This window comes from Micromys minutus (assembly GCF_963924665.1).
Source record: "Micromys minutus genome assembly, chromosome: 1".
NCBI lineage: Eukaryota > Metazoa > Chordata > Mammalia > Rodentia > Muridae > Micromys > Micromys minutus.
Genome location: NC_137969.1, coordinates 118,079,898 through 118,093,337, shown reverse-complemented (window position 1 = coordinate 118,093,337; position 13,440 = coordinate 118,079,898). Strand labels below are relative to the sequence as shown.

The window sequence follows — 13,440 nt, the reverse complement described above, 5'->3', positions numbered from 1 at the left end:
TCCAAAGACTGTTGACATTTGGCCCAATTTGTTTAGTCACTACCTGTGGATGATAAACTGCTACCCTGGTGTCAGGGATACGATGTCAGCGTGTTTTAAAACAGCTCCCCAAGTACAGTTCCCAAGGCTTCAAGATAGCATCCATTTATGTCAAGAGATTTAAGACTTTCTATTGCCAAAAACTGACATGAATTCTTAAGGCTTGATTTATGAAAAGTTTTATTTATCAGTGCTATGGAGCATTCTCAGCATAACTGCTATGTTAATCAAGGAAGAGGTACAGGAAAGTATGTGTCTTTCAAGTCCTTGAAACTGGAACTCACAGCCCGTCCTTCCTGGAGGAGTCTAGCTACTGCGGTGGTCTTCACAGCTTTGGCTTTCTGGATACAAAGCTCACGATTGCGTTGATGCATTCCTCTGACAGCCACCTTGCTCGTAAAGTAGTGCACTCTTCGGCATTAACTGCATGGAGCTTTTCTTGCTCATTTTTCCTGATTAACTCTTTGGAAATTCTCATGGCCTGATGGAACAAAACCAATAACATATTATTCCAGTAGAAATAGGGTTAGTCTATTCTTGCCTTCTGCTGTGATCCTGCTATATTTTACTGAGACATGCAAAACAGGACATCTTCAATGTACACAGAGATGCCACAGCAGGTGTGGGAGATCTCTCACTGCACATTTCTAAACAGCCTCAGATGGACACAGAAGCTGCTGGTTCCAGGACCATACATACACTCAACAGAAAGAATGTAAGAACAATTGGCTGATAGCTGCCACGTACACATATGGAAGTGCTATAAAGAGAGGGTCTCCTAAATACAGTCAACTGCCTCATCTCCCACCTTCCACCTGGATTCCAAAGTCAAAGAGCTGGGTGTCTACTGGGATCCTCCTGGGATCATTCCCTTTTGCCTTTTCCCACAGAAATGAAATGCCTATTTGGTGAGTTCTTTTTTAAAAAAATCAAATTCCCAACATAATGGTAATTTTAAACCCCAAATCTAGATGTGCTTTAAGCCAACTAGAGATATGTCTTGTCTTTTTAGGATGTACCCTCCCAAGGCACATTTTCCCCTTTGGAAATGGTTTCCCTGGTCCCCAAAAGTAAAACCCAAATACAAACGTTTGGTGGAAGCTTTGCATATGTTTTCAGCCTGGTCCAGACTTCTGTCTCAAAAGTGTTTTCAGGGAAAACTTCAGTGACAAGGCCTTGAGCCCAAGCCTCTCTTGCTGTGAGCTTCTTCCCAAAGAGAAGCATCTCAGCTGCCTGCAATGCAAAGAAAGATGTGACCTTAGCATGATAAAGGCTTTGGTTGACTGTAGAACAGCCCAGTTTCTGGAAGCACACACGTACTCATGGATCCTGGGGTTGCTTGTCTTTCACAGGAATGGGGAAGCTTATGGCCTCACTAGGCGAGGGTCTGCAAAGAGCTGAGGTCATAACTGTTTCTGCCTCTTGAGGGACAGAAAGGTAATTGTTTTTGTTAGGTTTGAATTGAAGAGTGGGAAGCACAGGGTAGAAATGACCTGAACCCCAGTAGCTAAAAAGTTGCATTCATAGGGTCAACATTTTGAGGCATTCAAAGTTTGGTTCCCTTAATGGCTGAGCTTTGAATATCTTCACCTGCATAGGTACTCAAATTACTTCTGTGTGAATGAAGGAATTCAGGGATGGCTTATATTGCAGTCCTAGAAAAACCAAGGACTATTAGCAAATGTTCTTTCTATAGATGCATTTTCTCTTCCAAAAACATGAACAAATTCCAAATGCTCTTAACTTTGAAGAGCTGGTTGTGCTCAACTTTTCAAATCTTAACTGATTAATAACTCAGTGTCTGTGATGGCAGCATGTGAGGTTAAAGAAGTAGATGTGTACATATGTATACATATACATACACACATATACACATATATATTAAATGCATGGGGCATTCACAACAAAAATCTAGTAGTCACCAAGCAGGCTGCCTTTCCATACTGAGATGGTAACAAATGCCTGGTAAGTCCGTCCTTCTGTTCTTCTTCTCCAGCTCTGTCTTAGTGTCCTTGTAGTCACGCCATCCACAGAGGACAGATGACTAGGTTTGTACAAATACAGAGCTAGATCTGAGCAGTCAGTAGGCTACCTTGGGAGTCTCAACACACAACAGAACAGCTGTGACAGGCAGTCATAGTGACTATGACTTATGTGACTGTTAAGAGCTGGTCCTTCACATGGTCCTAAAGAGAAAATGTCACCATGTCATCTCAGTGGATGTTGCTCATCAGCCCTGAAGTGATCACACATGGAGACACTTCCTAATTCTAGGTCTTCAAATAATGGCAGGCACCTGTGGAGGCCAAGGCCTTGTGCTGCCACCAGGGCTCCAGCTGTGGGTCACCAGCTGTCAGACACTGTCCCTGCATTAGGAATTACAGAGAATGTCCCCACCCTCCCTCATCTCACATCACCCCTTAGCTTGGTTTCTCCATGTCACAGAAGAAGTAGTCATCCTTAAAGCTTTACCCATGGGAAAGGAGACAGAGTACAGGATTGCCTTGACAACACCTACATTTTAAGTTTTCCGAGTTACCTTTGCTGAGCCCATCATCTTCGGAAACGTGTAAGAGGAACATGCTTCTGGGCTCTGGCCGAGGTGGCTGAATGGAGTATGAAATGTTGCCTAGTTGGGATGGGGGAGGAAAGGAAGAGCATTTAAAAATGACTTGGTTTTAATCTCACAATTTGCATGTTTGTATTTGAGAGTAGGTAATCCACTGTGGCCTACAACTTAACCATCTCATGCCTCAGCCTCTTGAGTGGGGGCATTATAGTGTACCATTATGTCCAGTTCAGAACTCCTAATCAGTGAGGACATTAAAATTAAATTTACATGGTGTATTATGCATACCACACACAATTCACTTGTAGTGTGTTATCAATAGAGTTTTACAAATATGTAAATTATGTAGCCGATAATGATTTCAGTAGAGAAGATATTTACTATCTTACTGACCTCTGTGGCCAATCTTTCCCTTGTACCATCCCCATGTACCATGGTCTGCTCTCTGTCCCTGCTGTTTTGCCAGTTTCTAGAATATTACACGCATGGGATCCTATATACAACAGACCTTTGTTTCTTGTTCTTGTCACTTGGGAGTTAAACACTACTGCATACTGGTATCTTCTTCCTCATTACTGCCATGCTCTCTGTGTGACATGTCACCATTCGTTGACCTATATGCCAGTTAGTACCTTTACTAATGTTTACAGTGCTGTGGCCATTATCCACAGGGCCAGTTACAACCATAGGCTTGTTTCATATAATACGTACAGTTCCCATTTGTCAATAAAAACTTAATGAAGCAGAAAAAAATCCCTTTCAGACTTATACTTTCAAAAAGCAGTAGTTGTGAAGAGAGTCACTGTACCACCAACATTTCCCATTGAGGTAGGAGAGCCCTACCTGGTCTACGTCCTCATAGCCTAATCACGTCACTACATGCATGGAGGTGCCTCTTGTTTGCAGGTATATGTCCTTTATGATTAATGATGCTGAGAATGTCTTTGTATACTAAACAGCCACAGGTATGGCATCTTTAGTGAAGTAATTCCTATCATGTTTCCCATTACTTTTAATGTTAATTTTTTGCCTTATTTTTGCATTGCAAGAAGATCCTTATAAACACAGGTTATAAATAAGTATCACGGAAAGGATTTTTACTGGTCTGTGGCTTATCATTCTTTTTAAATAAAAACATTTTTGAGCCAGGTGGTATAGCACACTCCTTTAATCCAGCACTAGGGAGGTAGAGGCAAGCCAAGCTCTGTGAGTTAGAGGCCAGCTTGGTCTACAAAGCAAGTTTCAGGACAGACAGTACTATACAGAGAAACTCTGTCTTGAAAAACAAACAAATGAAACAGTAACAAAATGTTTGGATAAAGAGACTTGCTGTGTAGCAGAGGCTGGCCTCAGTCTTTTCAGTTCTTTTGACTCTGCCTCTCAGAAGAGTGCTGAATTATAGGCATGAGCTGCTGTACCCAGCTGGCCTTTCGGAGGGAGGAGGGAGGAAGGATCTTATGTAGTCCAGGCTGGCCTTCAACTTGCTATGTGGCCAAACATGACCTTGAAAGCTTGATGGTCTAGTCCCTCTTCCCAAATATAGACTTAGATCCATATACCATTACACCCAGCTTCTCTCAGCATCACATTTACTCCTTTATATGTGTGTGTGTGTGCACGGGAGAACATGCATGCACATGCACATAGGAAGGCCAGAGGTCAATTTGTCTGAGTTGCTTTTCTCTTTCCACCATTTCTTAGTATTAAACTCTTATTAAAATACAGAACCATCAGAGTTGGGACAATGCTCACAACAATACTGGTATTTGAAAAACTTAACAATCCAGGAGATACACTCTGTCAAGTTAGACTAAACTACTGCATTCTACCTCTTTCCTGTTCTGCTTCTGTTTCTGCGATAAAAAACCAACCAAAAGCCACTTGGGGAAGGTTAGTTTCATCTTACAGGTACATTCATCTCTGAGGGAAGTCATGGCAGGAATACAAGCAGAAGCAGAGGCAGGAAGCATGGAGGAACAGGGCTCACTGGCCTGCTCAGCCTGCGTTCTTATACAACCCAGGAACCCTTGCCTAGTGGTGGCACTACCCGCAGTGTTCGGGGCTCTCCCACATCAATCATTCATCAAGGAAATGCCCCATAGACTAATCTAATGAAGAAAAAGTCACTCAATTGAGATTCCTTTTTAACAAGGAATTCTAGTTTATGTCAAGTTGACAAAAAATCTAACCAGCACAACCATTAGCACCTTGTAATATACCTAGTAATAGCCACAGTCAGGATGCTGATTGACCTGTGTCTGTGGAAGGAGACTTACCCTGTCCGATGCATAGACAGCATCAAATAGTCCCAGAAGGGTGACAGAGATTCCCACAGCTGGGCCATTTACTACTGCAACCAGAGGCTTGGGAAAGTCTATAAAACTGTTTACAAATTCCCTACAGAAATGGAAATAGACAATTGTTAAACATACCAATCTAGTATGACTAACTATAGAAATAAATGTACAAATCTGAAGTGAGACCACTTTATAGAGCCACCCGTCCAGACTGGTCAAGAATTCCCATAAATTGCACCTAAGGGAATATCAGGACATGACTCCTACTGGCTAAGGCTAGTTCACACTCTGGGCAGTGAGTTCAGGACTGTGGTCCAGCTGTGACCAGAGAGATCAGAGTGGGTGACTGAGGGCATGGCCCCATATTCCAGCTCAGGGAGACCAAGAGACTCAGCAGAACAGGGAAGCTGAAGCCTGTGCCCTCCTCCTTCAACAGCTTCCAAGACCACTTCCAGTGCACTGCCAGATTGACAGGCACTGTCTGTTCACACTACCCACACACAAGAACTCACACTCCCTCTGCTCTTCTTCACCTTACACTTTCCAGTAAACCCCATGGGGAGGGCAGGATAAAGAAAGGGAATATGATGGGGAATCACAGTGAAGTGTGTCAGCACAGATGAGTGGGCATTTTACTGATGTGTTAAGAATGAGCCCTCACGGGGAGGCGGAGGAGATGACTCATCATTTTAAACACCTGCCAATCAAGTAGGAGGACTGGAGTGAAGTTTGGATCCCAAGAACCTGAATAAATTCTGGGTGTGTGTGGAGGCCTGCTTGTCCTTCTGGCCTCAGAAGGTGAAGATAGGAACCTAGAGGAAGCCAGCTATAAGACCAGCTATGTGGGAGAACTGTGGGGTTGAGAGATCTTGTTTCAGTCAGTAGAGTGAATGTGTGTGTTGTCTAGTCTTCTGTCAGCTTGACAGAAGCGAGAGTCATCTGGGAAGAAAGACTTTCAGCTGAGAAAACACTTCCATAATATTCAGCTATAGGCAAGTCTGCAGAGTGTTTTCTCAATTACTGGTAGGAGGTCCAGCTCATTGTGGTTGGCACCACCCATGGGCTTGTTGTCTCCGATACTATAAGGAAGAAGGATGAGCAGGCCAAGAGGGAACAAGCCAATAAATAAGCAGCACTCCTCCATTGTCTCTGGAATGGCTCCAGCCTTCGGGTTCCTAAGCTTGTTTCCCTGATGATGAACTGTGCTATGGAAATGTAAGAGGAATAGACCTTTCCTTCCCCTACAACAAAAAACAATGAAGATTTCTGACATCAATATCACACTCCACATGTACATACATGTACACACATGAACATGCATGCACACCACAAACAGAGACACAAAAGTTGGGGGGAAAGGATTAACTCTCTAGGATCAAACAAGTGTCAGTCTTACCTTAGTACCACAGCACCCCTGTCAGCCGCCTCCTCCATCCCCCCAGAGGCACTAGTGAAGTTAGTCAGGTCATTCCCACTGCTGTAGTAGTCACCAGTTCCTGAGAACACAGTACAACCAACACTTTAATAAACACACACCTTCAGTGGAAGGTACAATTCCTTCACATAGCTACTCATTCTACTACAGCCGTGGTGTGCCTGCTGTGTGCAGGGCTCCGGGCCATGCACTAGAAGAACAGTGCTGGGTCTCATTAACACACCAGGGGCTAGCAAGACGTGGATGTTAAGGAGCATATGTAAATGAAGATGGTGTGACTACATATAGCGTGGCAGATGGAGTGGTCTGTTGGGGTGTTTAGGGCAGCTTAGACTATTCCACACGTCCTTCCTAGCCTGTCATCCCAGCTGCCCCAAGGAAGTTACTTTCAGACTCCATCAACAGAGCAGGCCTTCTGTCAAAAACTACAGACTTATGGGATTGAAGCAAACAGTGTGCACTCTGCTGAGTAGATCCACGGAGAGTTCAAAGTCAATCTGTTTCAGACAGATGAGTTGTTGGCTGTTGAGTTTCGTGTGAATCACACCATGAGCTTCCCATTCTTAGACGTGGGCTTTCGATATTTATCAGGAGTAATTATCAAAAAGGGGTTACATTATGTGCATGGTCACAGTGCATTTATAAGTCAAAGCCCTGAAGTACTGGAAGAGACCTTCAAGAAAAATCATTCAGGCCTGCACTTAGTCCGAGACACCGTAAAATAGACATTGAGTGAGTCCGGCAGCGTCTTACCTGTGAAAACAGTGATGACTGTGTTGTCTGTACTGGCATTTTTAAGTGCAAGAATTATATCCTTATACATCTACGTGAACAGAAAGAGAGGGAAAAAAACAATAAAAATAAGACCCATCATTGAGTGTGCTGAGCCAGGCCATCAGTCTACGATCCTTCCCTCCACAGTGCCAGACAAAGTAACTGGGCTTCTACTTAGTAGAACCACCTCTCTGGATTGGTCGAGGATCTCTGCAAATGGTACCCAATGGGATTCCTGGCCATTTGCCTCATGCTTGTGTGCACTATGTTGTACCTGGTGCTTTTGGAGATCAGAAGTGGCAGATCCCTGAAACTGAATGTACAGATGGTTGTAATCCATGGTGTGGGTGCAGGAACACAAACCTAAGTTCTCTGGAAGAGCAGCAAGTACTCTTAAGGATTGACCCATCTCTGAAGAACCAGGGATTCTATTTTGATAACCAAAACAGTGTCTGCCTGAGAGGATTTGTTCCCCTGACAACTTCTGGGCACAAATGATGCACAGGTGCTGTGGCAGATGTACCAAATAACTCTTTGTTCCGAAAGTGAACAAGAGAATGAGACCCAGTCCTTTAGCTCTGTGGCTAGACAGTTACTGTGCTCCAACAGGGATGGGTAAATGTACTGGCTGTTTTTGTGTCAACTTGACACAAGCTGGAGCTATCACAAAGAAAGGAGCCTCAGTTGAGGAAATGCCTCCATGAGATCCAGCTGTAAGACATTTTCTCAACTAGTGATCAAGGGGGGAGGGCTCAGCCCATTGTGGGTGGTGCCATCCCTGGGTTGGTGGAGCTCATTCACACAGGGTAATCACTTCTCTGCTGAGTCTCTACTTCCCTACGCTTACACAAAATTAGGATCCACGGGCATAGGAAAGCTCAGAAGACAGTGATGTGAAGACTCTTTGGGGAGGTTTATGTTCCCCTTAGAGGGCCTCAGCGCATCTCCTAAACTGCTTTCTCAGAGACTGATGTAACTGACTCATGCTTCCATTCACAGCAAAGCTTCACTGTCTTCTTGATGTGTAGAACATACCAGAAACATACAAGTTCTAAACAGTGCCCAAGTCTGCTGAATGAAGCATGAAGCCAATCACTCTGATCTTCTTCCACAAACAAACCAAACAATAGTAACAAACAATAATGCCGAAATTCCAAATGAAAGAAATAGAGGAAAAACGTGTCCAGTCCCTGGGCAGGAGCATCACCTGGAAGGTTATGGCATTCTTTTTGGTGGGCCGATTGAATGTGATCTTTGTGATGCCATCTTCAGAAGTTACCAGGATGCCTTCAGACTCCTGGACTTTCTCAGCGGCTCCATGCTTTTTCTGGCTTGGGGTTGGGGTTTCAGATGAGGAACTCAAACTGGATACGAGATCCACATAGTTCTGCCTGGCAGTTTCCTGAGGAGTAGATGACAAAGTCCTTCAGCCTTGATAATAAGCATCTTGAGAAGCATGCTATGCTAATGAGAACCACTACACAACCAAGAGCATGAGTTTTGATTGGATAGAGGAACATCATGACTCCAGTAGCAATGGGAGAGGTGACCCATATGTGTAATTCCAGCCACTGGGAGGCTGAGGCAGGAGAATTGAGTTCAAGGCCAATTTAGGCTACAATAGTGGGGGAAAAAATACAAAAAAATTTCAAATGCTCATGATAAGAGATTTGCTGGAAAATAAAAAGCTAGTAACTTCAAGTTAATAATAATAGTCTAGTTAATAACAGTAAACAAACTTACCTTTGGTAGGCTGCCCAGACCATTCCATGCATCCCACTTGGCTTTATTGACAAAGTCAAACACACCTGGTTTAGGCATATTACAGGGTCCTTCTGTAGCCTGCAGAGAGCAGAGGAATGATTAATATTCAGAGAAAGTTCTTGAGAAAGTGGTTCTAAAACCCTAAAAATTTGTCAGTTTTGTATTCCTGGTCTCAGTTTTCACAGGGAGTAAAAATACAGAGCCAATTATCAAAAGTTACAGAACATTTTGGAAGTTCACACTGTGCTCCGAAGCCCCATCTGTAGGGACAGAACCAGAAACTTAGTGATAAGCTTCTGCTACCCACTCAACAGGGCAGGCTGCAGGTAGTGATGGGGTCTTACAGTTCCTAGTCCTCAGGAAGTTCATCTGAGGGTCATGCCAGAAAATAAAAAAAGTTTTTCCAGAGATGAATAAAATAACCCACTTGGCTACTTTCCTGAGGTGATCTTAAACAATGTAAAATTTCTCAGCTGTAATAGTTACTAGAGGACTGGGGAGGCTCTGACTTCACACAGAAAAGTCACCATATAAAGCCAGCCATCTGGGAAGTTACAGGAAGCCAAGTTCACAGAGGGCTGCTCCTCTCTCTGCCACTGGGAGCCTAAGAACCTGTCAGAGGCTTCAAACAGTGGCTTCCATTTGTTTCTTGCCCTTGCCTTTCTCCATCCTAACTGTTTCTAAGATTACCTCAGTTCAAATCCACTAGAAAGACTGGAGGGACCCTGCAAGCTGTGGTTTTTCACAGCCAGAGTTCTTCCCAGGGAAGGGATAGAGACTTAAATAAGCCCGAAGCAAAAGCTCACAGGACAGAGTTCAGAAGAGAAGCCAGTGTGACGGTACTATTGACCTCTCCCCAAGAGTCGGGGAGGGGAAATACCCGAAGGAAACATGACAAACATGGAGTACTGTGATGAAATGCTTCTGTATCCAGTCTTTGCCATAGCCCTAACCTGCAGATGAACCTGCTTATCCCAAGATCACAGTGTACCCTAAATCCTCTGGTAGACTCTCCGGGCTAACAAAGATACTTATACCAGGCGTGAAAGACAGTTTTTGGGGCTAAAGAATACCTCCTAGTAGCTGAGAGCCAAGTCCTTTTGGACAAGTGAAATTGTTGGACTATGCATCCATTTTCTTAGAGCATGTATTCCTGTGATAAACTACCATGACCAGAAGCAGCTTTGAGAGGATAGGGCTTATGTTAGCTCACACCACTAAGCCACACTCTATCAGTCATAAAAGTCAGGGCAGATAACAAAGACAGGAACCTGAGACAGGAACTGAAGCAGACGCTGGCGGTGGGCTTACTGGCTCGCTCAGTCTGCTCTCTTACACCTTCCACATCAATCATTACGAAGACAATGTTCAACAGACTTTCGGACATGCCAGTGTTAATGAGGCCCTTTCTTAATTGAAGAGTCCCTTTTCCCAAGTGAATCTACCTTATGCCAAGTTAACACAACAAAGCAAAACAACCAGGACACCTACGGTAAAGAGCCACCCACACTCACACTCATCGTCTAGTAGAAATGATATAAACAAATGGTAACAAAAGAATCCAGGCTGGCAGACATCTTTTCCATTCTAACCTTTAGTTTCTCAAAGGTTATAAAAATTTTCAAACATTCACTAACATATGAGTTACAGCATCCAATTAATCAGTTGAACAGTTATTAAATTTTACCTTGTCTAGTCACAAACTTCATTTTTTAACTAATTTCAAACATCCCCCAAAACTACACTATTTCATCCTTAAATACTTGCTATCTATTTCCCTGAAACGCAACACTTTATTATATAATCAATCATGGCGCCGTTAACAATAACCAGGACACAGGTAGATAATAGTAAAACTCGGTCCATATTATAGTTTCCCCAACTGCCCCAAGTGAACTACCCTCATCAGGAAGGACTCAGGCAGGCTCTTACCTGCTTATACAGTGCATAGAGTTTTAGCTTCACTTCGTTTCCTGGGTCCTTCTTCAAGAGTTTCACCTGGTTCATTGCATTTTCAAAGTCCTGCTGACTGGCTCTCATTGCTGGTCTGCCCAGGTGCAGTGTGGCCACTGGTGACCTGAAGACCTGCAGGAGACTACAAACAGTGGTTTCTATTTGCTCTGTGCCATTCCTTTCTGCAGCACCAGGATTACTGATTGGCTCCAACTCTTACTGATCAGAACAGCATGCATCTACAGTATTTCCCCTAAGTAAGCAACTTCCCACAGACTGTAGTGCACACATATTCAAATGGAGCGTAAGTTTTGCCTTTTGAGAAAGTCACTCAGGTCACGGATTTACTGCAAGCATGCAGTTCCAGCCTTTGGTCGGTAGTTCTTTGGGTTGTTACATATGTGTCACTCTCTCCAGTCACTTCTCTCAACAAAGTGAAGTTATTTGCTTGAAACCCTACTCCAGTGATAATGGATTGCGGGTCAGCAGCGATCAGTGCTACCTACCGATATTGGACAAAGTGTCACCTTAGCCAAAGCCCTGCGTGCCCTAGGAAGTTCCGAGTTGGGCCTGGAGGCCTGGATGTCCCGGGGACCCGAGCACCGACGGAGGCGACCGGAGCTCATCCATCCTTACCCTTCGGGACTCAGCAGAGGAAGAACTTTCGGGGTCACTCTTTAGAGCTCTCGCGCTGGGAAAACGCCAAAGGAATATCCTGCTGTCCCGCTAGCCAGGCCAGACGACAAAGCGGGCGGCTCCGTGGGTGAGCGACAAACCTCGCTGGCGACTTTAGGCCGGACAGTCGAGGCTGCAAGCTTACCTCGGACACCAGCACCGCGTCCGACTCCAGGTCACTACCGCCATAGCTAGATGCTGAGGTCACACCAAGACCGGAGGCTTAGGCCCAGCAGAAACTGCCGGGGAAGACCGGGAGGGGGCGGAGCCAGAGGTGCGCTCCGGGCGTGGGCGGAGCCAACGCTCAGGGGCGGGGCCAGGATGTGAGCTCCGGCCGCCAGAGGACCCTGGGCGGAGCAGACCAAGAATATGAGCCCCGGGCAGGGGTGTGACTGGCAGCTCCTTAGGGGTTGAGAATGGGCGGGCTTCGAGGAGGAGCCTTAGAATGCTTGGTCCGGCTCCAACTCGGTACATAGGTGACTGGCATAAGATCTGGCAAGGAGGGCAAGGGTACGGAGGCGGTTCACTGTGCTCTGGGAATATTAATCAGATAGCCTAAGCACACTCACTTAGAAACCCGACCGTTTCCAGAATGTTTAGTTAGGAGCACGATCCTGAGTGTGCTCAGTTTAAGGTCATGGAACATTATATTTCAAAGATTAAATACATAAGATTAAATGCTCCTGGGCATGCTTATCTTGCACAACAAAGTTTAAGCTGAACATGAAACTGTATAAATTGCATTAATGTAGGCGTTTGCCCGGAAGGTGATTATCTTGCTTAGCAGAGGCCACATTCTATAAACAGTGTCTGGCTGAAGGTTGGGGTGTGGGTGGGGCAGTTCGCAAGTAAGGAAACTACTGTAAGTAGGGAATTTGAGTTTGAGGGTCATTGTCCCCACGTTAAGGAGTTTGGATTCTCTGCTAAACGTACTAGAGGGCCACAAAAGAGCTGATTGGTGGGGCTAAAAAGTTGACTAGGCTGTTTGAGAACAGTTGAGGCTCTTGAGGTTTGGTTTCTCTGAATCTACAGGGTGGGTCATAACCATTCACAACTCCAGTTCCAGGGGAACAGACGTATCTTATGATCTAAGCAAGCATCAGACACACAGATGGTATGCATAATACAGGTATGCAAAACCAATTACATAAAGAAAGTTAAATAAATGGACAAAGTAAAATTAAAAAGTTACAATAAATGCATTTTTAAAAGACAACCAATGGGTATGCCTTTGATCTACTTTACAGTGCAGTCAATGATGCCCAGCACATCTCTTGAGAGTCTTTTTTTCTCTCTCTGTACTAGAGTAAGAATGGCAGAATCCTCCTCAACACCTCACTAGAGTTCTAATCTCCCCTGTTGTTGGACCAGGGCTTCCTGGCTCCTATGAAGACCTTGAAGAAGGAGGTGTGTGTGTGTCAATTATGTCCTCCTTGAGGCTTGATTGCAGGTGACCGGTTCTGTCTAAGAAGGGATGTGGTCACAAAAACCTAGGGCATGTTTCCAGTGGAACTGCATCTTGGGGGTTCTACTTCAGTTTGTGTAGTACTTGGGGAGGTGTTTCTGGAGATGGTGGCATGGAGCCTCTGATTGATGGAGCTGTTGGCTGACTGCTTGGTTTTATTTATAATATTAAAACCATCAGACCATGCTATTATTATGGCATATAAAATTCTATCAATACTCAGGAATAATTTTAATAATGTGCAATCAACTGTGAAGGCTAGAAATCTTAAAGAAGCCTGAATCCCCTCTGTCTCACTATTGGCTCCTTTGTATGGATGTGTTGTCTTTTAGGAGCTGTTTTTTTTTTTTTTTTGTTTTGTTTTGTTTTATTTACAAGCCCTCGACACATGTTTTTTTTTTTTTTTTTTTTTTTTTTTTTTTTTCTCTCTGTCTAGACTTTCTTCAGGCCTTATTTGTTTCTATATTGC

The 13,440-nt window shown here is 44.3% G+C and overlaps 1 protein-coding gene across 3 annotated transcripts in view; it reads right to left on the bottom strand.

Moving 5' to 3' along the window:
- Window positions 1-202: 202 nt before the first annotated feature.
- Window positions 203-13,440, bottom strand: part of LOC308432859 (enoyl-CoA delta isomerase 2) — a 33,283-nt gene continuing 20,045 nt past the window's right edge. Inside the window, exons 1-10 of one of the 3 annotated variants that reach the window (XM_080932700.1) lie at window positions 11,652-11,779; window positions 10,811-10,973; window positions 8,858-8,956; window positions 8,322-8,516; window positions 7,094-7,163; window positions 6,302-6,401; window positions 4,885-5,005; window positions 2,579-2,668; window positions 1,129-1,272; window positions 203-520 (exon numbers count right to left, since the gene is read on the bottom strand). In XM_080932700.1, coding sequence (XP_080788826.1) covers window positions 365-520; window positions 1,129-1,272; window positions 2,579-2,668; window positions 4,885-5,005; window positions 6,302-6,401; window positions 7,094-7,163; window positions 8,322-8,516; window positions 8,858-8,956; window positions 10,811-10,973; window positions 11,652-11,695 — 1,182 coding nt within the window. In that variant the 5' untranslated portion in view covers window positions 11,696-11,779 and the 3' untranslated portion in view covers window positions 203-364. Of the gene's footprint in view, window positions 521-1,128; window positions 1,273-2,578; window positions 2,669-4,884; window positions 5,006-6,301; window positions 6,402-7,093; window positions 7,164-8,321; window positions 8,517-8,857; window positions 8,957-10,810; window positions 10,974-11,467; window positions 11,780-13,440 lie in introns of those variants that run through there. The other 2 variants (XM_080932701.1, XM_080932702.1) reach the window with 2 other exon arrangements.